The following is a 27,706-nucleotide window of genomic DNA, read 5'->3' as shown; positions in this document are numbered from 1 at the left end:
CTACCAGTAACTTGTCCCCTGAGACTTGGCTGTAGACTCCTACCAGTAACTTGTCCCCTGAGACTTGGCTGTAGACTCCTACCAGTAACTTGTCCCCTGAGACTTGGCTGTAGACTCCTACCAGTAACTTGTCCCCTGAGACTTGGCTGTAGACTCCTACCAGTAACTTGTCCCCTGAGACTTGGCTGTAGACTCCTACCAGTAACTTGTCCCCTCAGACTTGGCTGTAGACTCATACCAGTAACTTGTCCCCTGAGACTTGGCTGTAGACTCCTACCAGTAACTTGTCCCCTGAGACTTGGCTGTAGACTCCTACCAGTAACTTGTCCCCTGAGACTTGGCTGTAGACTCCTACCAGTAACTTGTCCCCTGAGACTTGGCTGTAGACTCCTACCAGTAACTTGTCCCCTCAGACTTGGCTGTAGACTCCTACCAGTAACTTGTCCCCTGAGACTTGGCTGTAGACTCCTACCAGTAACTTGTCCCCTGAGACTTGGCTGTAGACTCCTACCAGTAACTTGTCCCCTGAGACTTGGCTGTAGACTCCTACCAGTAACTTGTCCCCTGAGACTTGGCTGTAGACTCCTACCAGTAACTTGTCCCCTGAGACTTGGCTGTAGACTCATACCAGTAACTTGTCCCCTGAGACTTGGCTGTAGACTCATACCAGTAACTTGTCCCCTGAGACTTGGCTGTAGACTCCTACCAGTAACTTGTCCCCTGAGACTTGGCTGTAGACTCCTACCAGTAACTTGTCCCCTCAGACTTGGCTGTAGACTCCTACCAGTAACTTGTCCCCTGAGACTTGGCTGTAGACTCCTACCAGTAACTTGTCCCCTGAGACTTGGCTGTAGACTCCTACCAGTAACTTGTCCCCTGAGACTTGGCTGTAGACTCCTACCAGTAACTTGTCCCCTCAGACTTGGCTGTAGACTCCTACCAGTAACTTGTCCCCTGAGACTTGGCTGTAGACTCCTACCAGTAACTTGTCCCCTGAGACTTGGCTGTAGACTCCTACCAGTAACTTGTCCCCTGAGACTTGGCTGTAGACTCCTACCAGTAACTTGTCCCCTCAGACTTGGCTGTAGACTCCTACCAGTAACTTGTCCCCTGAGACTTGGCTGTAGACTCCTACCAGTAACTTGTCCCCTGAGACTTGGCTGTAGACTCCTACCAGTAACTTGTCCCCTCAGACTTGGCTGTAGACTCCTACCAGTAACTTGTCCCCTGAGACTTGGCTGTAGACTCCTACCAGTAACTTGTCCCCTCAGACTTGGCTGTAGACTCATACCAGTAACTTGTCCCCTGAGACTTGGCTGTAGACTCCTACCAGTAACTTGTCCCCTCAGACTTGGCTGTAGACTCATACCAGTAACTTGTCCCCTGAGACTTGGCTGTAGACTCATACCAGTAACTTGTCCCCTGAGACTTGGCTGTAGACTCCTACCAGTAACTTGTCCCCTGAGACTTGGCTGTAGACTCCTACCAGTAACTTGTCCCCTCAGACTTGGCTGTAGACTCATACCAGTAACTTGTCCCCTGAGACTTGGCTGTAGACTCCTACCAGTAACTTGTCCCCTGAGACTTGGCTGTAGACTCCTACCAGTAACTTGTCCCCTCAGACTTGGCTGTAGACTCCTACCAGTAACTTGTCCCCTGAGACTTGGCTGTAGACTCCTACCAGTAACTTGTCCCCTCAGACTTGGCTGTAGACTCATACCAGTAACTTGTCCCCTGAGACTTGGCTGTAGACTCCTACCAGTAACTTGTCCCCTGAGACTTGGCTGTAGACTCATACCAGTAACTTGTCCCCTGAGACTTGGCTGTAGACTCCTACCAGTAACTTGTCCCCTCAGACTTGGCTGTAGACTCATACCAGTAACTTGTCCCCTGAGACTTGGCTGTAGACTCCTACCAGTAACTTGTCCCCTGAGACTTGGCTGTAGACTCCTACCAGTAACTTGTCCCCTGAGACTTGGCTGTAGACTCCTACCAGTAACTTGTCCCCTGAGACTTGGCTGTAGACTCCTACCAGTAACTTGTCCCCTCAGACTTGGCTGTAGACTCCTACCAGTAACTTGTCCCCTCAGACTTGGCTGTAGACTCCTACCAGTAACTTGTCCCCTCAGACTTGGCTGTAGACTCCTACCAGTAACTTGTCCCCTGAGACTTGGCTGTAGACTCCTACCAGTAACTTGTCCCCTGAGACTTGGCTGTAGACTCCTACCAGTAACTTGTCCCCTGAGACTTGGCTGTAGACTCCTACCAGTAACTTGTCCCCTGAGACTTGGCTGTAGACTCCTACCAGTAACTTGTCCCCTGAGACTTGGCTGTAGACTCCTACCAGTAACTTGTCCCCTGAGACTTGGCTGTAGACTCCTACCAGTAACTTGTCCCCTGAGACTTGGCTGTAGACTCCTACCAGTAACTTGTCCCCTGAGACTTGGCTGTAGACTCCTACCAGTAACTTGTCCCCTGAGACTTGGCTGTAGACTCATACCAGTAACTTGTCCCCTGAGACTTGGCTGTAGACTCATACCAGTAACTTGTCCCCTGAGACTTGGCTGTAGACTCATACCAGTAACTTGTCCCCTGAGACTTGGCTGTAGACTCCTACCAGTAACTTGTCCCCTGAGACTTGGCTGTAGACTCATACCAGTAACTTGTCCCCTGAGACTTGGCTGTAGACTCCTACCAGTAACTTGTCCCCTGAGACTTGGCTGTAGACTCATACCAGTAACTTGTCCCCTGAGACTTGGCTGTAGACTCATACCAGTAACTTGTCCCCTGAGACTTGGCTGTAGACTCATACCAGTAACTTGTCCCCTGAGACTTGGCTGTAGACTCCTACCAGTAACTTGTCCCCTGAGACTTGGCTGTAGACTCATACCAGTAACTTGTCCCCTGAGACTTGGCTGTAGACTCATACCAGTAACTTGTCCCCTGAGACTTGGCTGTAGACTCCTACCAGTAACTTGTCCCCTGAGACTTGGCTGTAGACTCCTACCAGTAACTTGTCCCCTGAGACTTGGCTGTAGACTCCTACCAGTAACTTGTCCCCTCAGACTTGGCTGTAGACTCCTACCAGTAACTTGTCCCCTCAGACTTGGCTGTAGACTCCTACCAGTAACTTGTCCCCTGAGACTTGGCTGTAGACTCCTACCAGTAACTTGTCCCCTGAGACTTGGCTGTAGACTCCTACCAGTAACTTGTCCCCTGAGACTTGGCTGTAGACTCCTACCAGTAACTTGTCCCCTCAGACTTGGCTGTAGACTCCTACCAGTAACTTGTCCCCTGAGACTTGGCTGTAGACTCCTACCAGTAACTTGTCCCCTGAGACTTGGCTGTAGACTCCTACCAGTAACTTGTCCCCTCAGACTTGGCTGTAGACTCCTACCAGTAACTTGTCCCCTCAGACTTGGCTGTAGACTCCTACCAGTAACTTGTCCCCTGAGACTTGGCTGTAGACTCCTACCAGTAACTTGTCCCCTCAGACTTGGCTGTAGACTCATACCAGTAACTTGTCCCCTGAGACTTGGCTGTAGACTCCTACCAGTAACTTGTCCCCTGAGACTTGGCTGTAGACTCGTAGGCTACTCGTAGGCTAACTCCGTAAGAGCCTACAGTCATGTATCTGGGCAATATCATAACAAGCCACATAAAATATTGCTCTTTAATGTGTTGGTGTCTTCCTGTCTAGATGGGCTACATCAGCAGTGTGTATGGCGGAGGACAGTCCTGTCTAGCCCAGGCTGACCTCAACGTGATGGGGTTCATCTCTGCTCTTCACGAGCTGGCTGCAGCAGACAGGAAGTATTACTGCAGGCTCAGAGACGTCAACAAGCGGGTGGTCAGCCCTCTACTGAAGAAAGGTGAGACAAAAGACAAACGAAAAGTGAAAGACTAAAGTTACATACATGGGATGCTTCAGAATCTGGAATAGAAAAGGCAGAAATAACACAATTCAATAAACATTTGCAGCCAGTCATCCAAAACACAGCCCTATGCAGTCGTTCAATTCCTATAGAAGGTGGCAAAGGCTGATGTGTTCAACATACAGTGGGGCAAAAAAGTATTTAGTCAGCCACCATTTCTGCAAGCGCTCCCACTTAAAAAGATGAGAGAGCCCTGTAATTTTCGTCATAGGTACACTTCAACTATGACAGACAAAAATTAGAAAAGAAATCCAGAATATCACATTGTAGGATTTTGCAAATTATGGTGGAAAAGTTTATCTCAATACTTTGTTATATACCCTTTGTTGGCAATGACAGAGGTCAAACGTTTTCTGTAAGTCTTCACAAGGTTTTCACACACTGTTGCTGGTATTTTGGCCCATTCCTCCATGCAGTTCTCCTCTAGAGCAGTGATGTTTTGGGGCTGTTGCTGGGCAACACGGACTTTCAACTCCCTCCAAAGATTTTCTATGGAGACTGGCTAGGCCACTCCAGGACCTTGAAATGCTTCTTACGAAGCCACTCCTTCATTGCCCGGGCGGTGTGTTTGGGATCATTGTCAAGAACGTAAAAGTGCAATATGTGCTATGTAAGAAAGCTAACGTTTCAGTTCCTTGCTCAGAACATGAGAACATATGAAAGCTGGTGGTTCCTTTTAACATGAGTCTTCAATATTCCCAGGTAAGAAGTTTTAGGTTGTAGTTATTATAGGAATTATAGGACTATTTCCCTCTATACAATTTGTATTTCCTTAACCTTTGACCATTGGATGTACTTATAGGCACTTTAGTATTGCCAGTGTAACAGTATAGCCTCCGTAAGCAGCCCAAGGCTCAGAGCGAGTGCAGTTTGAAACGCTATTAGCGCGCGCTAACTAGCCAGCCATTTCACTTCCGGCACACCAGCCTCATCTCGGGAGTTGATAGGTTTGAAGTCATAAACAGCGCAATGCTTGACGCACAACGAAGAGCTGCTGGCAAAACGCACGAAAGTGCTGTTTGAATGAATGTTTACGCGCCTGCTTCTGCCTACCACCGCTCAGTCAGATACTTAGATACTTGATTATCAGATTATATGCAACACAGGACACGCTAGATAATCATCAACCATGTGTAGTTAACTAGTGATTATAATTGATTGTTTTTTATAAGATAAGTTTAATGCTAGCTAGGAACTTACCTTGGCTTACTGCATTCTCGTAACAGGCAGTCCCTTGTGGAGTGCAACGAGAGAGAGGCAGGTCGTTATTGCGTTGGACTAGTTAACTGTAAGGTTGCAAGATTGGATCCCCCGAGCTGACAAGGTGAAAATCTGTCTTTCTGCCCCTGAACAGGCAGTTAACCCACCGTTCCTAGGCCGTTATTGAAAATAAGAATGTGTTCTTAACTGACTTGCCTGGTTAAATAAAGATTAAATAAAGGTGTAAAAAAATATATTAAAACATTTTTGAAAATCGGCGCCCAAAAATACCGATTTCCGATTGTTATGAAAATTTGAAATCGGCCCTAATTAATCGGCCATTCCGATTAATCGGTCAACCTCTAGTTTACACATATCACATGTATATACTGTATTTTTTATCATCTACTGCACCTTGCCTATGCCTCTCGGTCCATCGCTCATCCATATATTTATATGTACATATTCTCATTCACCCCTTTAGATGTGTGTATTAGGTAGTTGTGGAATTGTTAAAGTACTTGTTAGATATTACTGCACTGTCAGAACTAGAAGCACAAGCATTTCGCTACACTCACATTAACATCTGCTAACCATGTGTATGTGACCAATAAAAATTGATTTGATTTTGAATAAACTGGATGGTCTCCGTTTGAGACTATCCTACCAACTTGACATCAAAACCTGTGATATCTTATGTTTCACCGAGTCGTGGCTGAACAACGACATGGATAATATACAGTTGGTTTTCCCTAACCCATACAGTTGGCTGTGTTTTCCGTGCATCGGCAGGACAGAACAGCTATGTCCGGCAAGAGGAGAGGTGGAGGTGTGTGTCTATTTGTCAATAACAGCTGATGCGCAATGTCTAATATTAAGGTCATCTCAAGGTCTTGCTCGCCTGAGTTAGAGAAACATCCGCACTGAGCTAAAGGCTAGAGCTGCCTCTTTCAAGGAGCGGGACACTAATATGGATGCTTATAAGAAATCTCGCTATGCCCTCAGACGAACTATCAAACAGGAAAAACTACAATACAGGACTAAGTTTGAATCCTACTACACTGGCTCTGACAGTCGTCGGATGTGGCAGAGCTTGCAAACGGTTAATTACTACAAAGGGAAACTCGTGAGCTGCCCAGTGATGCGAGCCTACCAGACGGACTACCAGACGGGCTAAATGCCTTTTATGTTTGCTTCAAGGCAAGCAACACTGAAGCATGCATGAGAGCACCAGCTGTTCTGAACAACTGTGTGATCACGCTCTCTGTAGCCGTTGTGAGCAAGATCTTTAAACAGGTCAACATTCACAAGGCCGTAGGGCCAGACGGACTACCAGGACGTGTACTCAGAGCATGCTCGGACCAACTGGCAAGTATCTTCACTGACATTTTCAACCTCTCCCTGACCGAGTCTTTAATACTTACATGTTTCAAGCAGACAACCATAATCCCTGAAAGAGAAGGTAACCTGCCTAAATAGCAAAAACATCTGCCACATTGATACTCAACATGGGGGCCCCTCAGGGGTGCGTGCTTAGACCCCTCCTGTACTCCCTGTTCACCCACTACTGCATGGCCAAGCATGACTCCAACACCATCATTAAGCCTGCTGACGATACAATGGTGGTAGACCTGATCACCAACAATGATGAGACAGCCTATAGGGAGGAGGTCAGAGACCTGGCAGTGTGGTACCAGGAAAACAACATCTCCGTCAACGTGAGTAAGAGTAAGACAAAGGAGATGATCGTTCACTACAGGAAAAGGAGGGCCAAGCACACCCCCATTCACATGGACAGGGCTGTAGTGGAACAGGTTGAGAGCTTCAAGTTCTTGGGTGTCCACATCACCAACAAACTAGAATGGTCCGAACACACCAAGACAGTCGTGAAGAGGGCACGACAAAACCTATTCCCCCTCAGGAGACTGAAAAGATGTGGCCTCAGTTCCTCAAAAGGTTCTACAGCTGCACCATCGAGAGCATCCTGACTGCTTGCATCACTGCCTCGTATGGCAACTGCTCGGCCTCCGACCATAAGGCACTACAGAGGGTATTGTGTACTGCCCAGTACATCACTGGGGCCAAGTTTCCTGCCATCCAGGACCCTATACCAGGCGGTGTCAGAGGAATCCCTAAAAAAAATTCATAATACGCCAGCCACCCAAGTCATAGACTGTTCTCTCTGCTACCGCACGGCAAGCTGTCCCGGAGCACCAAGTCTAGGTCCAAAAGACTCCTTAACAGCTTCTACCCCCAAGCCATGAGACTGCTGAACAATGAATCAAATGGCCACCCAGACTAATTGCAACGACCCCCCCCCCCCCTCTATGACCTGTAACCCCTCACCTCTTTATTGTTGTTATTATTATTATTATTATTATTTAAATGTTTTTACTTTATGTTATTTAGTAAATATTTTCTTAACTGCATTGTTGGTTAAGAGCTTGTAAGTTTCACGGTCTACAGAGAGAGAGATAAAGAGAGAGAGGTAGAGAGGGAGAGAGAGAGGTAGAGAGGGAGAGGTACAGAGAGAGAGGTGGTAGAGAGCGAGAGAGAGAGAAGAAGAGTGACAAATAACATTTGATTTGACTGCCCTTTCCCAGCTGGAGGAATACTTTTGTAAGAATGTTGTTCATGGACTAAAGCACAGCCTTCAATACCATAGTGCCCTCCATGCTCATCACTAAGCTTCCTGACGGGTCTACTCCAGGTGGTGAATGTCTTCACGGACATTCCCTGTGTTGTATGCAACAACACCTCCGCCACACTTGTCCTCAACGCAGGGGCCCCACAGGGGTGCGTGCCCAGCCCCCTCCTATACTCCTTGTTCACCCATGACTGTGTGGCCACGCACGTCTCCAACTCAATCATTAAGTTTGCTGATGACACAACAGTGGTAAAGAGTGTGGTGGACTGATCGCAATCAATCAATCAAATGTATTTATAAAGCCCTTTATACATCAGCCGATATCACAAAGTGCTATACAGAAACCCAGCCTAAAACAGCAAGCAAAGGTGTAGAAGCACAGTGGCTAGGACAAACTCCATATAAGGCAGGAAACTACAAAGAAACCTAGAGAGGAACCAGGCTATGAGGGGTGGCCAGTCCTCTTCTGGCTGATCTATGTGTTGTAGAGATGGTGGTGGATTGATCTGTGTTGTAGAGAGGGTGGTGAATTGATCTGTGTACTCTCTGTGTCTCCTCTAGAGTCTGTGTGCACGGTGTTGGGCCAGACGTCCAGCCTGCTGTTCCAGTCCCTGGCTAGTAGCTACAGCAGGCTCTGTCACCTGACAGGACAACACTCCGTTTCCCTTACAGCCTTCCTCCATACTGACCGGGACGTCAAGGGACTGGTCATCCTGAAACACGCTAACACCTTCCTGGACATGTATAAAGAGCAAGTACACAATTACTAGGCTGAGATGTCTGTTTTAGTGTTTCTTTTGTAGTAGTTACACTGTCAAATGGCCTCCGCCTGAGTGTTCCCTTCTCCTCCGCCTGAGTGTTCCCTTCTCCTCCGCCTGAGTGTTCCCTTCTCCTCCGCCTGAGTGTTCCCTTCTCCTCCGCCTGAGTGTTCCCTTCTCCTCCGCCTGAGTGTTCCCTTCTCCTCCGCCTGAGTGTTCCCTTCTCCTCCGCCTGAGTGTTCCCTTCTCCTCCGCCTGAGTGTTCCCTTCTCCTCCGCCTGAGTGTTCCCTTCTCCTCCGCCTGAGTGTTCCCTTCTCCTCCGCCTGAGTGTTCCCTTCTCCTCCGCCTGAGTGTTCCCTTCTCCTCCGCCTGAGTGTTCCCTTCTCCTCCGCCTGAGTGTTCCCTTCTCCTCCGCCTGAGTGTTCCCTTCTCCTCCGCCTGAGTGTTCCCTTCTCCTCCGCCTGAGTGTTCCCTTCTCCTCCGCCTGAGTGTTCCCTTCTCCTCCGCCTGAGTGTTCCCTTCTCCTCCGCCTGAGTGTTCCCTTCTCCTCCGCCTGAGTGTTCCCTTCTCCTCCGCCTGAGTGTTCCCTTCTCCTCCGCCTGAGTGTTCCCTTCTCCTCCGCCTGAGTGTTCCCTTCTCCTCCGCCTGAGTGTTCCCTTCTCCTCCGCCTGAGTGTTCCCTTCTCCTCCGCCTGAGTCTTCCCTTCTCCTCCGCCTGAGTCTTCCCTTCTCCTCCGCCTGAGTCTTCCCTTCTCCTCCGCCTGAGTCTTCTCACCATCTTTTTTTTCTCTCTCTCTCTCTCTCTCTGCAGGTACTGTGGCTCAGTGGGTAATTTCCTGGTTATGGGGGGATTCCAAGCCCTCATGAAGCCCTCTGTGTAAGTCCTTCTATTTGACCTTATCCCAGTTACACTATCTTTTTGTGTAAACTCGTACAGTACAATAGACAGTAAATCACCCCAGTTACATTAACCATATTGACTTAATGTCATCGCTAACCACATTGACTTCCTCATCACTAACCACATTGACTTCCTCATCACTAACCACATTGACTTGCTCATCGCTAACCATATTGACTTCCTCATCGCTAACCATATTGACTTCCTCATCGCTAACCATATTGACTTCCTCATCGCTAACCATATTGACTTCCTCATCGCTAACCATATTGACTTCCTCATCGCTAACCACATTGACTTCCTCATCGCTAACCACATTGACTTCCTCATCGCTAACCATATTGACTTCCTCATCACTAACCATATTGACTACCTCATCACTAACTGTGTATTGATCAGGTAGAAACTCTCTACTTCTCTTAAAGAATGCATTGCTTTTGCAATGTGCAGCAGTGGTGAGAGAAATTTGTCTTGGTGTTGAGCAAGAGTGTAACGACAAGAGAACGTGGTAATGTGACTCTACCTAGACAGTAGAGGACAGCTAGCCAACCAATGTATTTCTCCCAACGATTCCCATCTGGATGCATCCAATACAGGTGTTACAGTTATGTGGGAAAGAGTCACTGTTTACAAAAATAATAGTAACAAATAGGAAAATGCAATTTAGCAGATGGTTTTTATCCAAATCCACTTATTGTCATGTGGTCCCTGGAATCAAACCCACTATGCTGCCGGTAGCAAGCACCATGCTCTACCAACTGACCTGTAGAGGACAGTGAGGTTCACGGAGGTTTCACGGAGTCCCATACAGGTATGTTAGCCATTGGGCGTATGAAGACCTGGTCCCCCACCTCCAGCTGTAGAGTGACTGCATTAGCTCCGTTGGCAGCTCTATCACCGCTAGACTGGTGATCAGAGGAACCGACTGGTGATCAGAGGAACCGACTGGTGATCAGAGGAACCGACTGGTGATCAGAGGAACCGACTGGTGATCAGAGGAACCGACTGGTGATCAGAGGAACCGACTGGTGATCAGAGGAACCGACTGGTGAACGGACTGGTGAACGGACTGGTGAACGGACTGGTGAACGGACTGGTGAACGGACTGGTGAACGGAGGAACGGACTGGTGATCGGAGGAACGGACTGGTGATCGGAGGGACTGACTGGTGAATGGAGGAACGGGCTGGTGATCGGAGGAACGGGCTGGTGATCGGAGGAACGGGCTGGTGATCGGAGGAACGGGCTGGTGATCGGAGGAACGGGCTGGTGATCGGAGGAACGGGCTGGTGATCGGGCTGGTGAACAGAGGAACGGGCTGGTGATCGGTCTGGTGAACGGAGGAACTGACTGGTGATCAGTGGAACGGACTGGTGAACTGACTGGTGAATGGACTGGTGAACGGACTGGTGATCGGAGGAACGGACTGGTGAACGGACTGGTGAACGGACTGGTGAACGGACTGGTGAACGGAGGAACGGATTGGTGATTGGAGGAACGGACTGTTGATCGGAGGAACTGACTGGTGATTGGAGGAACGGACTGTTGATCGGAGGAACTGACTGGTGATTGGAGGAACGGACTGTTGATCGGAGGAACTGACTGGTGATTGGAGGAACGGACTGTTGATCGGAGGAACTGACTGGTGATTGGAGGAACGGACTGTTGATCGGAGGAACTGACTGGTGATCGGAGGAACTGACTGGTGAACGGGCTGGTGAACGGAGGAAATGGCTGGTGATCGGAGGAACGGGCTGGTGAACGGAGGAACTGGCTGGTGATCGGAGGAACTGGCTGGTGATCGGAGGAACGGGCTGGTGATCGGAGGAACGGGCTGGTGAACAGAGGAACGGGCTGGTGATCGGGCTGGTGAACGGAGGAACTGACTGGTGATCAGTGGAACGGACTGGTGAACTGACTGGTGAACTGACTGGTGATCGGAGGAATGGACTGGTGATCGGAGGAACAGACTGGTGATCGGAGGAACAGACTGGTGATCGGAGGAACGGACTGGTGATCGGAGGAACGGACTGGTGATCGGAGGAACGGACTGGTGATCGGAGGAACGGACTGGTGATCGGAGGAACCGACTGGTGAACGGACTGGTGAATGGAGGAACGGACTGGTGATCGGAGGAACGGACTGGTGATCGGGTGAACGGACTGGTGAACGGACTGGTGAACGGAGGAACGGACTGGTGAACGGAGGAACGGACTGGTGATCGGACTGGTGATCGGAGGAACGAACTGGTGATCGGAGGAACGGACTGGTGATCGGAGGAACTGACTGGTGAACGGACTGGTGATCGGAGGAACGGGCTGGTGATCGGGCTGGTGAACAGAGGAACGGGCTGGTGAACAGAGGAACGGGCTGGTGATCGGGCTGGTGAACAGAGGAACGGGCTGGTGATCGGGCTGGTGATCAGTGGAACGGACTGGTGAACTGACTGGTGAACTGACTGGTGAACGGACTGGTGATCGGAGGAACTGACTGGTGATCGGAGGAACTGACTGGTGATCGGAGGAACGGACTGGTGATCGGAGGAACGGACTGGTGATCGGAGGAACGGACTGGTGATCGGAGGAACGGACTGGTGATCGGAGGAACGGACTGGTGAACGGGCTGGTGATCGGAGGAACGGGCTGGTGATCGGAGGAACTGATCTAGGGTTTGGTCCATTCCCCCCAGAAATGTCCAGGAAATTGCAGGTGCCTTGGTGGAAGAGTGGATTAACATCTCATAGCAAGAACTGGCAAATCTGGTGCAGTCCATGAGGAGGAGATGCACGGCAGTACTTAATGCAGTTGGTGGCCACACCAGATACTGACTGTTACTTTTGATTTTGACTCCCTCCCTTTGTTCAGGGACACATTATTCAATTTCTGTTAGTCACATGTCTGTGGAACTTGTTCAGTTTATGTCTCAGTTGTTGAATCTTGTTATGTTCATACACATATTTACACATGTTAAGTTTGCTGAAAATAAACTCAGTGAGAGGATGTATATATATATAGATAGCTTCATAGTACATTCACATTCCTGATACAACTCCCCTTGATGTCCTCTCCAGGGAGTGTTTTGGTAAGAAGTTTGAGGTTTTGCGACAGCTGTCAGAGTCCAGTGAAGACAAGGTTCCTCTGTTGGACCTGTTGGTGTTGCTGTTCTACTCTCCTATGCAACACATCCACGAGTACGCCAGGCTGCTGCTCAAACTGGCCACCTGTTTCGATGTGGTACGTACCTTCCATCTATCAGTACTTCTAACAGGTTCTGAAGTCTTTGTGGAATGTTGTCACTATATCTTCGCTTCTCTTCTCTTCTCTTCTCAATCAATCAATCAATCACATTTAAAGCCTTTCTCCTGGTAATCTCAGAGTACAGTGGAATACCAGAGGCTGCAGGAGGGCTGCTCCAAGTATGAGGCGCTGTCTCTCAGCCTGGGGAGGAAGAGGAAGGAGGCAGAGACAACAAACCAATTCTGGAGGACATATTCTGGGAAAACTACTGTGAGTAGAGTGGTCCTGTTACAGTTGTGAAAACATATTGAGCCATCTCCAGTACTGTAAAGAGCACTGAACACCTTGATTTTCAATGAGACGTATGATAATGCAAGACTATAGAACGTAGACATGTTATTGGTGAACTATCACGAAATATTGAACGATCAAAAACATATATATATATTATTTAACTAGGCAAGTCAGTTAAGAACAGATTCTTATTTACAATGAAGGCCTAGGAACAGTGGGTTAACTGCCTTGTTCAGGGGCAGAACAACAGATTTTTACCTTGTCAGCTCAGGGATTCGATCCAGCAACCGTTTGGTTACAGGCCCAGCACTCTAACCACTAGGCTACCTGCCTCCTCTAACCACTGGGCTACCTCCCTCCTCTAACCACTGGGCTACCTGCCTCCTCTAACCACTAGACTACCTGCCTCCTCCAACCACTAGGCTACCTGCGTCCTCTAACCACTAGGCTACCTGCCTCCTCTAACCACTAGGCTACCTGCCTCCTCTAACCACTAGGCTGCCTGCCGCCCCAACGATCTCTAGCACTAGTTATCCTGTCTGTAGATCCCACTAGTTATCCTGTCTATAGATCCCACTAGTTATCCTGTCTATAGATATCACTAGTTATCCTGTCTATAGATATCACTAGTTATCCTGTCTATAGATATCACTAGTTATCCTGTCTGTAGATATCACCAGTTATCCTGTCTAGATCCCACTAGTTATCCTGTCTGTAGATATCACTAGTTATCCTGTCTGTAGATATCACTAGTTATCCTGTCTATAGATATCACTAGTTATCCTGTCTATAGATCTCACTAGTTATCCTGTCTATAGATCTAATACTGTTAGCCTGGTCTCAGATGTTTTTATACTGTGTTAGGTCAACTCTGCTAGTCTGCAGGATTTCCTTCAGAAGACCCAGGCTGCTGTGTAGAGAATAAGTTACTCTCTAAATACAGTAGTACTCTGCTCTGCTCCCAGGATGTCCTCCGTAATCCCCAGCGCAGGCTGGTGTATGAGAGTAGCAACAAGAGCCTGACCCTCCAGAACGCCGGGAGGTTCTCTGTTAACTGGTTCATCCTGTTCAACGACGCTCTGATTCATGCACAGGTAAGAGTCTATGGGAACCATAATCTCTAAACAGTAGGCACACATCAACATCGATAAGGCTAGTGAAGGGCTGGGTAGCACACGTTTATCTCAACTCTGAATCAGGCATTTAAGGCCTTAGCAGACTAATCTGTTACAATTATCACGTCACACTGTGCGATGTTACCAGATTACAATATTGATATCAACCTGGCCAGATTGTACGATTTGCTTCAGTTTCGTCGTCGCATTCTACGATTGGCTTGCGAGGCTACGTCAGTCGATGTAGGCTACATCGACTGTAGAGGTTTGATCTGAGCCGACGTAGGGAACATCGACTGTAGAGGTTTGATCTGAGCCGACTTAGGGAACATCGACTGTAGAGGTTTGATCTGAGCCGACTTAGGGTACATCGACTGTAGAGGTTTGAGCTGACGTAGGGACCATCGACTGCAGCTGTTTGATCTGAGGGTGTCTAAAGAGGGAATTGAGTTCGGAAAAAACTGAAAGTATACATCTTAGAAATAGTTTTCACGTAGAAAATGTTGATGTCTGTACTCCCCAAAGATGGTCGCTATTGTAAACCGTTTATTTTGATTGAATATGTAATTGTTTTGCAAAGCAAATGTATACGTTTAAATCAACTATTAATATTCATCCGACTATTCAGAATAGTCGTATTATTGTGTGCATACCGTGTTCTTATTGGTTAGTCACCGGGATCGGCTCATAAGACCAGCCACGCTACACGATGAAACATTCTGACACTGCTAGAACTTTGCTGGAGCCGAGACCCTGTCTCACTGAACGAGGAGCCGAGACCCTGTCTCACTGAACCAGCAGACCTAGACCCTGTCTCACTGAACCAGCAGACCTAGACCCTGTCTCACTGAACCAGCAGACCTAGACCCTGTCTCACTGAACGAGGAGCCTAGACCCTGTCTCACTGAACGAGGAGCCGAGACCCTGTCTCACTGAACCAGCAGACCTAGACCCTGTCTCACTGAACCAGCAGACCTAGACCCTGTCTCACTGAACGAGGAGACCTAGACCCTGTCTCACTGAACGAGGAGCCGAGACCCTGTCTCACTGAACGAGGAGCCGAGACCCTGTCTCACTGAACGAGGAGCCGAGACCCTGTCTCACTGAACGAGGAGCCGAGACCCTGTCTCACTGAACGAGGAGCCCTAGACCCTGTCTCACTGAACGAGGAGCCGAGACCCTGTCTCACTGAACCAGCAGACCTAGACCCTGTCTCACTGAACGAGGAGCCGAGACCCTGTCTCACTGAACCAGCAGACCTAGACCCTGTCTCACTGAACCAGCAGACCTAGACCCTGTCTCACTGAACCAGCAGACCTAGACCCTGTCTCACTGAACCAGCAGACCTAGACCTTGTCTCACTGAACGAGGAGCCGAGACCCTGTCTCACTGAACCAGCAGACCTAGACCCTGTCTCACTGAACGAGGAGCCGAGACCCTGTCTCACTGAACCAGCAGACCTAGACCCTGTCTCACTGAACGAGGAGCCGAGACCCTGTCTCACTGAACCAGCCAAGACCTAGACCCTGTCTCACTGAACGAGGAGCCGAGACCCTGTCTCACTGAACCAGCAGACCTAGACCCTGTCTCACTGAACCAGCAGACCTAGACCTTGTCTCACTGAACGAGGAGCCGAGACCCTGTCTCACTGAACCAGCAGACCTAGACCCTGTCTCACTGAACGAGGAGCCGAGACCCTGTCTCACTGAACCAGCAGACCTAGACCCTGTCTCACTGAACGAGGAGCCGAGACCCTGTCTCACTGAACCAGCCAAGACCTAGACCCTGTCTCACTGAACGAGGAGCCGAGACCCTGTCTCACTGAACCAGCCAAGACCTAGACCCTGTCTCACTGAACGAGGAGCCGAGACCCTGTCTCACTGAACCAGCCAAGACCTAGACCCTGTCTCACTGAACGAGGAGCCGAGACCCTGTCTCACTGAACCAGCCAAGACCTAGACCCTGTCTCACTGAACGAGGAGCCGAGACCCTGTCTCACTGAACCAGCCAAGACCTAGACCCTGTCTCACTGAACGAGGAGCCGAGACCCTGTCTCACTGAACCAGCCAAGACCTAGACCCTGTCTCACTGAACGAGGAGCCGAGACCCTGTCTCACTGAACCAGCAGACCTAGACCCTGTCTCACTGAACCAGCAGACCTAGACCCTGTCTCACTGAACCAGCAGACCTAGACCTTGTCTCACTGAACGAGGAGCCGAGACCCTGTCTCACTGAACCAGCAGACCTAGACCCTGTCTCACTGAACGAGGAGCCGAGACCCTGTCTCACTGAACCAGCAGACCTAGACCCTGTCTCACTGAACGAGGAGCCGAGACCCTGTCTCACTGAACGAGGAGCCGAGACCCTGTCTCACTGAACCAGCCAAGACCTAGACCCTGTCTCACTGAACGAGGAGCCGAGACCCTGTCTCACTGAACCAGCCAAGACCTAGACCCTGTCTCACTGAACGAGGAGCCGAGACCCTGTCTCACTGAACCAGCCAAGACCTAGACCCTGTCTCACTGAACGAGGAGCCGAGACCCTGTCTCACTGAACCAGCAGACCTAGACCCTGTCTCACTGAACCAGCAGACCTAGACCCTGTCTCACTGAACCAGCAGACCTAGACCTTGTCTCACTGAACGAGGAGCCGAGACCCTGTCTCACTGAACCAGCAGACCTAGACCCTGTCTCACTGAACGAGGAGCCGAGACCCTGTCTCACTGAACCAGCAGACCTAGACCCTGTCTCACTGAACGAGGAGCCGAGACCCTGTCTCACTGAACGAGGAGCCGAGACCCTGTCTCACTGAACCAGCCAAGACCTAGACCCTGTCTCACTGAACGAGGAGCCGAGACCCTGTCTCACTGAACCAGCCAAGACCTAGACCCTGTCTCACTGAACGAGGAGCCGAGACCCTGTCTCACTGAACCAGCAGACCTAGACCCTGTCTCACTGAACCAGCAGACCTAGACCCTGTCTCACTGAACCAGCAGACCTAGACCCTGTCTCACTGAACCAGCAGACCTAGACCCTGTCTCACTGAACCAGCAGACCTAGACCCTGTCTCACTGAACCAGCAGACCTAGACCCTGTCTCACTGAACCAGCAGACCTAGACCCTGTCTCACTGAACCAGCAGACCTAGACCCTGTCTCACTGAACCAGCAGACCTAGACCCTGTCTCACTGAATCAGCAGACCTAGACCTTGTCTCACTGAACCAGCAGACCTAGACCCTGTCTCACTGAATCAGCAGACCTAGACCCTGTCTCACTGAACGAGGAGCCGAGACGTAGTGGTACTGAACCAGCAGACCTAGACCCTGTCTCACTGAACCAGCAGACCTAGACCCTGTCTCACTGAACCAGCAGACCTAGACCCTGTTTCACTGAACGAGGAGCCGAGACGTAGTTATACTGAATCAGCAGACCTAGACCCTGTCTCACTGAATCAGCAGACCTAGACCCTGTCTCACTGAATCAGCAGACCTAGACCCTGTCTCACTGAACGAGGAGCCGAGACGTAGTGGTACTGAATCAGCAGACCTAGACCCTGTCTCACTGAACCAGCAGACCTAGACCCTGTCTCACTGAACGAGGAGCCGAGACGTAGTGGTACTGAATCAGCAGACCTAGACCCTGTCTCACTGAACGAGGAGCCGAGACCCTGTCTCACTGAACCAGCAGACCTAGACCCTGTCTCACTGAACCAGCAGACCTAGACCCTGTCTCACTGAACCAGCAGACCTAGACCCTGTCTCACTGAACCAGCAGACCTAGACCCTGTCTCACTGAACCAGCAGACCTAGACCCTGTCTCACTGAACCAGCAGACCTAGACCCTGTCTCACTGAACGAGGAGCCGAGACCCTGTCTCACTGAACGAGGAGCCGAGACCCTGTCTCACTGAACCAGCAGACCTAGACCCTGTCTCACTGAACGAGGAGCCGAGACGTAGTGGTACTGAATCAGCAGACCTAGACCCTGTCTCACTGAACCAGCAGACCTAGACCCTGTCTCACTGAACGAGGAGCCGAGACGTAGTGGTACTGAATCAGCAGACCTAGACCCTGTCTCACTGAACCAGCAGACCTAGACCCTGTCTCACTGAACGAGGAGCCGAGACGTAGTGGTACTGAATCAGCAGACCTAGACCCTGTCTCACTGAACCAGCAGACCTAGACCCTGTCTCACTGAACGAGGAGCCGAGACGTAGTGGTACTGAATCAGCAGACCTAGACCCTGTCTCACTGAACCAGCAGACCTAGACCCTGTCTCACTGAACGAGGAGCCGAGACGTAGTGGTACTGAATCAGCAGACCTAGACCCTGTCTCACTGAACGAGGAGCCGAGACCCTGTCTCACTGAACCAGCAGACCTAGACCCTGTCTCACTGAACCAGCAGACCTAGACCCTGTCTCACTGAACCAGCAGACCTAGACCCTGTCTCACTGAACCAGCAGACCTAGACCCTGTCTCACTGAACCAGAAGACCTAGACCCTGTCTCACTGAACGAGGAGCCGAGACCCTGTCTCACTGAACGAGGAGCCGAGACCCTGTCTCACTGAACCAGCAGACCTAGACCCTGTCTCACTGAACGAGGAGCCGAGACCCTGTCTCACTGAACCAGCAGACCTAGACCCTGTCTCACTGAACGAGGAGCCGAGACGTAGTGGTACTGAATCAGCAGACCTAGACCCTGTCTCACTGAACCAGCAGACCTAGACCCTGTCTCACTGAACGAGGAGCCGAGACGTAGTGGTACTGAATCAGCAGACCTAGACCCTGTCTCACTGAACCAGCAGACCTAGACCCTGTCTCACTGAACGAGGAGCCGAGACGTAGTGGTACTGAATCAGCAGACCTAGACCCTGTCTCACTGAACCAGCAGACCTAGACCCTGTCTTACTGAACGAGGAGCCGAGACGTATTGGTACTGAATCAGCAGACCTAGACCCTGTCTCACTGAACCAGCAGACCTAGACCCTGTCTCACTGAACGAGGAGCCGAGACAAAGTGGTACTGAATCTGCAGACCTAGACCCTGTCTCACTGAATCAGCAGACCTAGACCCTGTCTCACTGAACCAGCAGACCTAGACCCTGTCTCACTGAACGAGGAGCCTAGACGTAGTGGTACTGAATCAGCAGACCTAGACCCTGTCTCACTGAACGAGGAGCCGAGACGTAGTGGTACTGAATCAGCAGACCTAGACCCTGTCTCACTGAACGAGGAGCCGAGACGTAGTGGTACTGAATCAGCAGACCTAGACCCTGTCTCACTGAACGAGGAGCCGAGACCCTGTCTCACTGAACCAGCAGACCTAGACCCTGTCTCACTGAACCAGTTGACCTAGACCCTGTCTCACTGAACCAGCAGACCTAGACCCTGTCTCACTGAACCAGCAGACCTAGACCCTGTCTCACTGAACCAGCAGACCTAGACCCTGTCTCACTGAACGAGGAGCCGAGACCCTGTCTCACTGAACCAGCAGACCTAGACCCTGTCTCACTGAACGAGGAGCCGAGACGTAGTGGTACTGAATCAGCAGACCTAGACCCTGTCTCACTGAACCAGCAGACCTAGACCCTGTCTCACTGAACCAGCAGACCTAGACCCTGTCTCACTGAACGAGGAGCCGAGACGTAGTGGTACTGAACCAGCAGACCTAGACCCTGTCTCACTGAACGAGGAGCCTAGACGTAGTGGTACTGAATCAGCAGACCTAGACCCTGTCTCACTGAACGAGGAGCCGAGACGTAGTGGTACTGAATCAGCAGACCTAGACCCTGTCTCACTGAACGAGGAGCCGAGACGTAGTGGTACTGAATCAGCAGACCTAGACCCTGTCTCACTGAACGAGGAGCCGAGACCCTGTCTCACTGAACCAGCAGACCTAGACCCTGTCTCACTGAACCAGTTGACCTAGACCCTGTCTCACTGAACCAGCAGACCTAGACCCTGTCTCACTGAACCAGCAGACCTAGACCCTGTCTCACTGAACCATTAGACCTAGACCCTGTCTCACTGAACGAGGAGCCGAGACCCTGTCTCACTGAACCAGCAGACCTAGACCCTGTCTCACTGAACGAGGAGCCGAGACGTAGTGGTACTGAATCAGCAGACCTAGACCCTGTCTCACTGAACCAGCAGACCTAGACCCTGTCTCACTGAACCAGCAGACCTAGACCCTGTCTCACTGAACGAGGAGCCGAGACGTAGTGGTACTGAATCAGCAGACCTAGACCCTGTCTCACTGAACCAGCAGACCTAGACCCTGTCTCACTGAACGAGGAGCCGAGACGTAGTGGTACTGAATCAGCAGACCTAGCCCCTGTCTCACTGAACCAGCAGACCTAGACCCTGTCTCACTGAACCAGCAGACCTAGACCCTGTCTCACTGAACCAGCAGACCTAGACCCTGTCTCACTGAACCAGCAGACCTAGACCCTGTCTCACTGAACCAGCAGACCTAGACCCTGTCTCACTGAACGAGGAGCCGAGACCCTGTCTCACTGAACCAGCAGACCTAGACCCTGTCTCACTGAACGAGGAGCCGAGACCCTGTCTCACTGAACCAGCAGACCTAGACCCTGTCTCACTGAACGAGGAGCCGAGACGTAGTGGTACTGAATCAGCAGACCTAGACCCTGTCTCACTGAACCAGCAGACCTAGACCCTGTCTCACTGAACCAGCAGACCTAGACCCTGTCTCACTGAACGAGGAGCCGAGACCCTGTCTCACTGAACCAGCAGACCTAGACCCTGTCTCACTGAACCAGTTGACCTAGACCCTGTCTCACTGAACCAGCAGACCTAGACCCTGTCTCACTGAACCAGCAGACCTAGACCCTGTCTCACTGAACCAGCAGACCTAGACCCTGTCTCACTGAACCATTAGACCTAGACCCTGTCTCACTGAACGAGGAGCCGAGACCCTGTCTCACTGAACCAGCAGACCTAGACCCTGTCTCACTGAACGAGGAGCCGAGACCCTGTCTCACTGAACCAGCAGACCTAGACCCTGTCTCACTGAACGAGGAGCCGAGACGTAGTGGTACTGAATCAGCAGACCTAGACCCTGTCTCACTGAACCAGCAGACCTAGACCCTGTCTCACTGAACCAGCAGACCTAGACCCTGTCTCACTGAACGAGGAGCCGAGACGTAGTGGTACTGAATCAGCAGACCTAGACCCTGTCTCACTGAACCAGCAGACCTAGACCCTGTCTCACTGAACGAGGAGCCGAGACGTAGTGGTACTGAATCAGCAGACCTAGCCCCTGTCTCACTGAACCAGCAGACCTAGACCCTGTCTCACTGAACCAGCAGACCTAGACCCTGTCTCACTGAACCAGTTGACCTAGACCCTGTCTCACTGAACCAGCAGACCTAGACCCTGTCTCACTGAACCAGCAGACCTAGACCCTGTCTCACTGAACCAGCAGACCTAGACCCTGTCTCACTGAACGAGGAGCCGAGACCCTGTCTCACTGAACCAGCAGACCTAGACCCTGTCTCACTGAACGAGGAGCCGAGACCCTGTCTCACTGAACCAGCAGACCTAGACCCTGTCTCACTGAACGAGGAGCCGAGACGTAGTGGTACTGAATCAGCAGACCTAGACCCTGTCTCACTGAACCAGCAGACCTAGACCCTGTCTCACTGAACGAGGAGCCGAGACGTAGTGGTACTGAATCAGCAGACCTAGTCCCTGTCTCACTGAACCAGCAGACCTAGACCCTGTCTCACTGAACGAGGAGCCGAGACGTAGTGGTACTGAATCAGCAGACCTAGACCCTGTCTCACTGAACCTGCAGACCTAGACCCTGTCTCACTGAACGAGGAGCCGAGACGTAGTGGTACTGAACCAGCAGACCTAGACCCTGTCTCACTGAACGAGGAGCCGAGACTAAGTGGTACTGAATCAGCAGACCTAGACCCTGTCTCACTGAACCAGCAGACCTAGACCCTGTCTCACTGAACGAGGAGCCGAGACGTAGTGGTACTGAATCAGCAGACCTAGACCCTGTCTCACTGAACGAGGATCCGAGACGTAGTGGTACTGAACCAGCAGACCTAGACCCTGTCTCACTGAACGAGGAGCCGAGACGTAGTGGTACTGAATCAGCAGACCTAGACCCTGTCTCACTGAACCAGCAGACCTAGACCCTGTCTCACTGAACGAGGACCCGAGACGTAGTGTTACTGAATCAGCAGACCTAGACCCTGTCTCACTGAACCAGCAGACCTAGACCCTGTCTCACTGAACGAGGAGCCGAGACGTAGTGGTACTGAATCAGCAGACCTAGACCCTGTCTCACTGAACCAGCCAAGACCTAGACCCTGTCCCTGTCTCACTGAACGAGGAGCCGAGACGTAGTGGTACTGAACCAGCAGACCTAGACCCTGTCTCACTGAACCAGCAGACCTAGACCCTGTCTCACTGAACGAGGAGCCGAGACGTAGTGGTACTGAATCAGCAGACCTAGACCCTGTCTCACTGAACCAGCAGACCTAGACCCTGTCTCACTGAACGAGGAGCCGAGACGTAGTGGTACTGAATCAGCAGACCTAGACCCTGTCTCACTGAACCAGCAGACCTAGACCCTGTCTCACTGAACGAGGAGCCGAGACGTAGTGGTACTGAATCAGCAGACCTAGACCCTGTCTCACTGAACCAGCCAATACCTAGACCCTGTCTCACTGAACCAGCAGACCTAGACCCTGTCTCACTGAACGAGGAGCCCGAGACGTAGTGGTACTGAATCAGCAGACCTAGACCCTGTCTCACTGAATCAGCAGACCTAGACCCTGTCTCACTGAACCAGGCAAGACCTAGACCCTGTCTCACTGAACGAGGAGCCGAGACGTAGTGGTACAGAATCAGCAGACCTAGACCCTGTCTCACTGAACCAGCAGACCTAGACCCTGTCTCACTGAACCAGCAGACCTAGACCCTGTCTCACTGAACCAGCCAAGACCTAGACCCTGTCTCACTGAACGAGGATTCAGAGACGTAGTGGTACTGAACCAGCAGACCTAGACCCTGTCTCACTGAACGAGGAGCCGAGACGTAGTGGTACTGAATCAGCAGACCTAGACCCTGTCTCACTGAATCAGCAGACCTAGACCCTGTCTCACTGAACGAGGAGCCGAGACGTAGTGTTACTGAATCAGCAGACCTAGACCCTGTCTCACTGAATCAGCAGACCTAGACCCTGTCTCACTGAATCAGCAGACCTAGACCCTGTCTCACTGAACCAGCCAAGACCTAGACCCTGTCTCACTGAACCAGGCAAGACCTAGACCCTGTCTCACTGAACCAGCAGACCTAGACCCTGTCTCACTGAACGAGGAGCCGAGACGTAGTGTTACTGAATCAGCAGACCTAGACCCTGTCTCACTGAATCAGCAGACCTAGACCCTGTCTCACTGAACGAGGAGCCGAGACGTAGTGGTACTGAATCAGCAGACCTAGACCCTGTCTCACTGAATCAGCAGACCTAGACCCTGTCTCACTGAATCAGCAGACCTAGACCCTGTCTCACTGAATCAGCAGACCTAGACCCTGTCTCACTGAACCAGCAGACCTAGACCCTCTCTCACTGAACCAGCAGACCTAGACCCTCTCTCACTGAACCAGCAGACCTAGACCCTGTCTCACTGAACCAGCCAAGACCTAGACCCTGTCTCACTGAACCAGCCAAGACCTAGACCCTGTCTCACTGAACCAGCAGACCTAGACCCTGTCTCACTGAACGAGGAGCCGAGACGTAGTGGTACTGAATCAGCAGACCTAGACCCTGTCTCACTGAACCAGCCAAGATCTAGACCCTGTCTCACTGAACCAGCCAAGACCTAGACCCTGTCTCACTGAATCAGCAGACCTAGACCCTGTCTCACTGAATCAGCAGACCTAGACCCTGTCTCACTGAACGAGGAGCCGAGACGTAGTGGTACTGAATCAGCAGACCTAGACCCTGTTACACTGAACTGGGGATTACTGTCTGGGACTGTAAAATCGTGGCATAAGATGGCTATAATCACACAGGACGCAAAGGCCTTTACTAAACAGCTATTGAAACCCCAATGAAAGAGTTGGTAAGGAACTATTGAAACAAGTGAAAGAGTTGGTAAGATTTGATTCCATAAGGCTGATATTGTGTCTTTATTCCATCAGGGTACCATCCCCTCTAAGAGCTTTGTGAGTATACACTGTCTGCTGTTGTCTTGGGATTGAACCTGTCCTCTCCTGGTATTGTATCTCCTGGGTTCTTATGGCTTGGCTTGAGAAAGCTTGTCATACATTTTCCAAGCTACTGAAGGGGCTGTCCTTGGCTGCCTGTATGTCTGTTCTGGGTGTGATTGTGGAACAATGGCCTGGGTTAGGAGGTTTGTACCAGGCTTTGTCCTCCTGTTGTATCTACACAGCACAGAGCCTTATCAGCAGTGACTTACAGTACAACTTACCCTGTTGTAACCTGGCTATAACATTGCAACACTGTCCTTTGAGAAGGTCCTTTTCAATGAACACTGTTGTCCTTTATTCTGGTTTGTTGACAGTTGATGAACCGCCTATGTTGGAGCTGCTATAGGCTACTGCTCTCTCTGTTGGAGCTGCTATTGGCTACTGCTCTCTCTGTTGGAGCTGTGGTGACTGCTATTGGCTACTGCTCTCTCTGTTGGAGCTGCTATAGGCTACTGCTCTCTCTGTTGGAGCTGTGGTGACTGCTATTGGCTACTGCTCTCTCTGTTGGAGCTGCTATAGGCTACTGCTCTCTCTGTTGGAGCTGTGGTGACTGCTATTGGCTACTGCTCTCTCTGTTGGAGCTGTGGTGACTGCTATTGGCTACTGCTCTCTCTGTTGGAGCTGCTATTGGCTACTGCTCTCTCTGTTGGAGCTGTGGTGACTGCTATTGGCTACTGCTCTCTCTGTTGGAGCTGTGGTGACTGCTATTGGCTACTGCTCTCTCTGTTGGAGCTGCTATTGGCTACTGCTCTCTCTGTTGGAGCTGTGGTGACTGCTATTGGCTACTGCTCTCTCTGTTGGAGCTGCTATTGGCTACTGCTCTCTCTGTTGGAGCTGTGGTGACTGCTATTGGCTACTGCTCTCTCTGTTGGAGCTGCTATTGGCTACTGCTCTCTCTGTTGGAGCTGTGGTGACTGCTATTGGCTACTGCTCTCTGTTGGAGCTGCTATAGGCTACTGCTCTCTCTGTTGGAGCTGCTATAGGCTACTGCTCTCTCTGTTGGAGCTGCTATAGGCTACTGCTCTCTCTGTTGGAGCTGCTATAGGCTACTGCTCTCTCTGTTGGAGCTGTGGTGACTGCTATTGGCTACTGCTCTCTCTGTTGGAGCTGCTATTGGCTACTGCTCTCTCTGTTGGAGCTGTGGTGACTGCTATTGGCTACTGCTCTCTGTTGGAGCTGCTATAGGCTACTGCTCTCTCTGTTGGAGCTGCTATAGGCTACTGCTCTCTCTGTTGGAGCTGCTATAGGCTACTGCTCTCTCTGTTGGAGCTGCTATAGGCTACTGCTGTCTCTGTTGGAGCTGTGGTGACTGCTATTGGCTACTGCTCTCTCTGTTGGAGCTGTGGTGACTGCTATAGGCTACTGCTCTCTCTGTTGGAGCTGTGGTGACTGCTATAGGCTACTGCTCTCTCTGTTGGAGCTGCTATAGGCTACTGCTGTCTCTGTTGGAGCTGTGGTGACTGCTATTGGCTACTGCTCTCTCTGTTGGAGCTGTGGTGACTGCTATAGGCTACTGCTCTCTCTGTTGGAGCTGTGGTGACTGCTATAGGCTACTGCTCTCTCTGTTGGAGCTGCTATAGGCTACTGCTCTCTCTGTTGGAGCTGTGGTGACTGCTATAGGCTACTGCTCTCTGTTGGAGCTGCTATAGGCTACTGCTCTCTCTGTTGGAGCTGTGGTGACTGCTATAGGCTACTGCTCTCTCTGTTGGAGCTGCTATAGGCTACTGCTGTCTCTGTTGGAGCTGTGGTGACTGCTATTGGCTACTGCTCTCTCTGTTGGAGCTGTGGTGACTGCTATAGGCTACTGCTCTCTCTGTTGGAGCTGTGGTGACTGCTATAGGCTACTGCTCTCTCTGTTGGAGCTGCTATAGGCTACTGCTCTCTCTGTTGGAGCTGTGGTGACTGCTATAGGCTACTGCTCTCTGTTGGAGCTGCTATAGGCTACTGCTCTCTCTGTTGGAGCTGTGGTGACTGCTATAGGCTACTGCTCTCTGTTGGAGCTGTGGTGACTGCTATAGGCTACTGCTCTCTCTGTTGGAGCTGCTATAGGCTACTGCTCTCTCTGTTGGAGCTGTGGTGACTGCTATAGGCTACTGCTCTCTGTTGGAGCTGTGGTGACTGCTAAAGGCTACTGCTCTCTCTGTTGGAGCTGCTATAGGCTACTGCTCTCTCTGTTGGAGCTGCTATTGGCTACTGCTGTCTCTGTTGGAGCTGTGGTGACTGCTATAGGCTACTGCTCTCTCTGTTGGAGCTGCTATTGGCTACTGCTGTCTCTGTTGGAGCTGTGGTGACTGCTATTGGCTACTGCTCTCTCTGTTGGAGCTGCTATAGGCTACTGCTCTCTCTGTTGGAGCTGCTATAGGCTACTGCTCTCTCTGTTGGAGCTGCTATAGGCTACTGCTCTCTCTGTTGGAGCTGTGGTGACTGCTATAGGCTACTGCTCTCTCTGTTGGAGCTGCTATAGGCTACTGCTGTCTCTGTTGGAGCTGTGGTGACTGCTATTGGCTACTGCTCTCTCTGTTGGAGCTGTGGTGACTGCTATAGGCTACTGCTCTCTCTGTTGGAGCTGTGGTGACTGCTATAGGCTACTGCTCTCTCTGTTGGAGCTGCTATAGGCTACTGCTCTCTCTGTTGGAGCTGTGGTGACTGCTATAGGCTACTGCTCTCTGTTGGAGCTGCTATAGGCTACTGCTCTCTCTGTTGGAGCTGTGGTGACTGCTATAGGCTACTGCTCTCTGTTGGAGCTGTGGTGACTGCTATAGGCTACTGCTCTCTCTGTTGGAGCTGCTATAGGCTACTGCTCTCTCTGTTGGAGCTGTGGTGACTGCTATAGGCTACTGCTCTCTGTTGGAGCTGTGGTGACTGCTATAGGCTACTGCTCTCTCTGTTGGAGCTGCTATAGGCTACTGCTCTCTCTGTTGGAGCTGTGGTGACTGCTATAGGCTACTGCTCTCTGTTGGAGCTGTGGTGACTGCTATAGGCTACTGCTCTCTCTGTTGGAGCTGCTATAGGCTACTGCTCTCTCTGTTGGAGCTGCTATTGGCTACTGCTGTCTCTGTTGGAGCTGTGGTGACTGCTATAGGCTACTGCTCTCTCTGTTGGAGCTGCTATTGGCTACTGCTGTCTCTGTTGGAGCTGTGGTGACTGCTATTGGCTACTGCTCTCTCTGTTGGAGCTGCTATAGGCTACTGCTCTCTCTGTTGGAGCTGCTATAGGCTACTGCTCTCTCTGTTGGAGCTGCTATAGGCTACTGCTCTCTCTGTTGGAGCTGTGGTGACTGCTATTGGCTACTGCTCTCTCTGTTGGAGCTGTGGTGACTGCTATAGGCTACTGCTCTCTCTGTTGGAGCTGCTATAGGCTACTGCTCTCTCT

The 27,706-nt window shown here is 51.0% G+C and overlaps 1 protein-coding gene across 3 annotated transcripts in view; it reads left to right on the top strand.

The window, feature by feature from the left end:
- Positions 1 to 27,706, top strand: part of als2a (alsin Rho guanine nucleotide exchange factor ALS2 a) — an 88,085-nt gene that overhangs the window by 16,970 nt on the left and 43,409 nt on the right. For 2 of the 3 annotated variants that reach the window (XM_031805806.1, XM_031805808.1), the window contains exons 11-17: positions 3,701 to 3,872; positions 8,344 to 8,533; positions 9,352 to 9,417; positions 12,511 to 12,673; positions 12,815 to 12,946; positions 13,936 to 14,064; positions 24,266 to 24,289. In XM_031805806.1, coding sequence (XP_031661666.1) covers positions 3,701 to 3,872; positions 8,344 to 8,533; positions 9,352 to 9,417; positions 12,511 to 12,673; positions 12,815 to 12,946; positions 13,936 to 14,064; positions 24,266 to 24,289 — 876 coding nt within the window. The remainder of the gene's footprint in view (positions 1 to 3,700; positions 3,873 to 8,343; positions 8,534 to 9,351; positions 9,418 to 12,510; positions 12,674 to 12,814; positions 12,947 to 13,935; positions 14,065 to 24,265; positions 24,290 to 27,706) is intronic. The other variant, XM_031805807.1, reaches the window with a different exon arrangement.

This window comes from Oncorhynchus kisutch, linkage group LG26, assembly GCF_002021735.2.
Source record: "Oncorhynchus kisutch isolate 150728-3 linkage group LG26, Okis_V2, whole genome shotgun sequence".
NCBI classification, from domain to species: Eukaryota; Metazoa; Chordata; class Actinopteri; order Salmoniformes; family Salmonidae; genus Oncorhynchus; species Oncorhynchus kisutch.
Note: the sequence above shows the minus strand (reverse complement) of the source record. Positions and strands in the feature narration are given on the sequence as shown.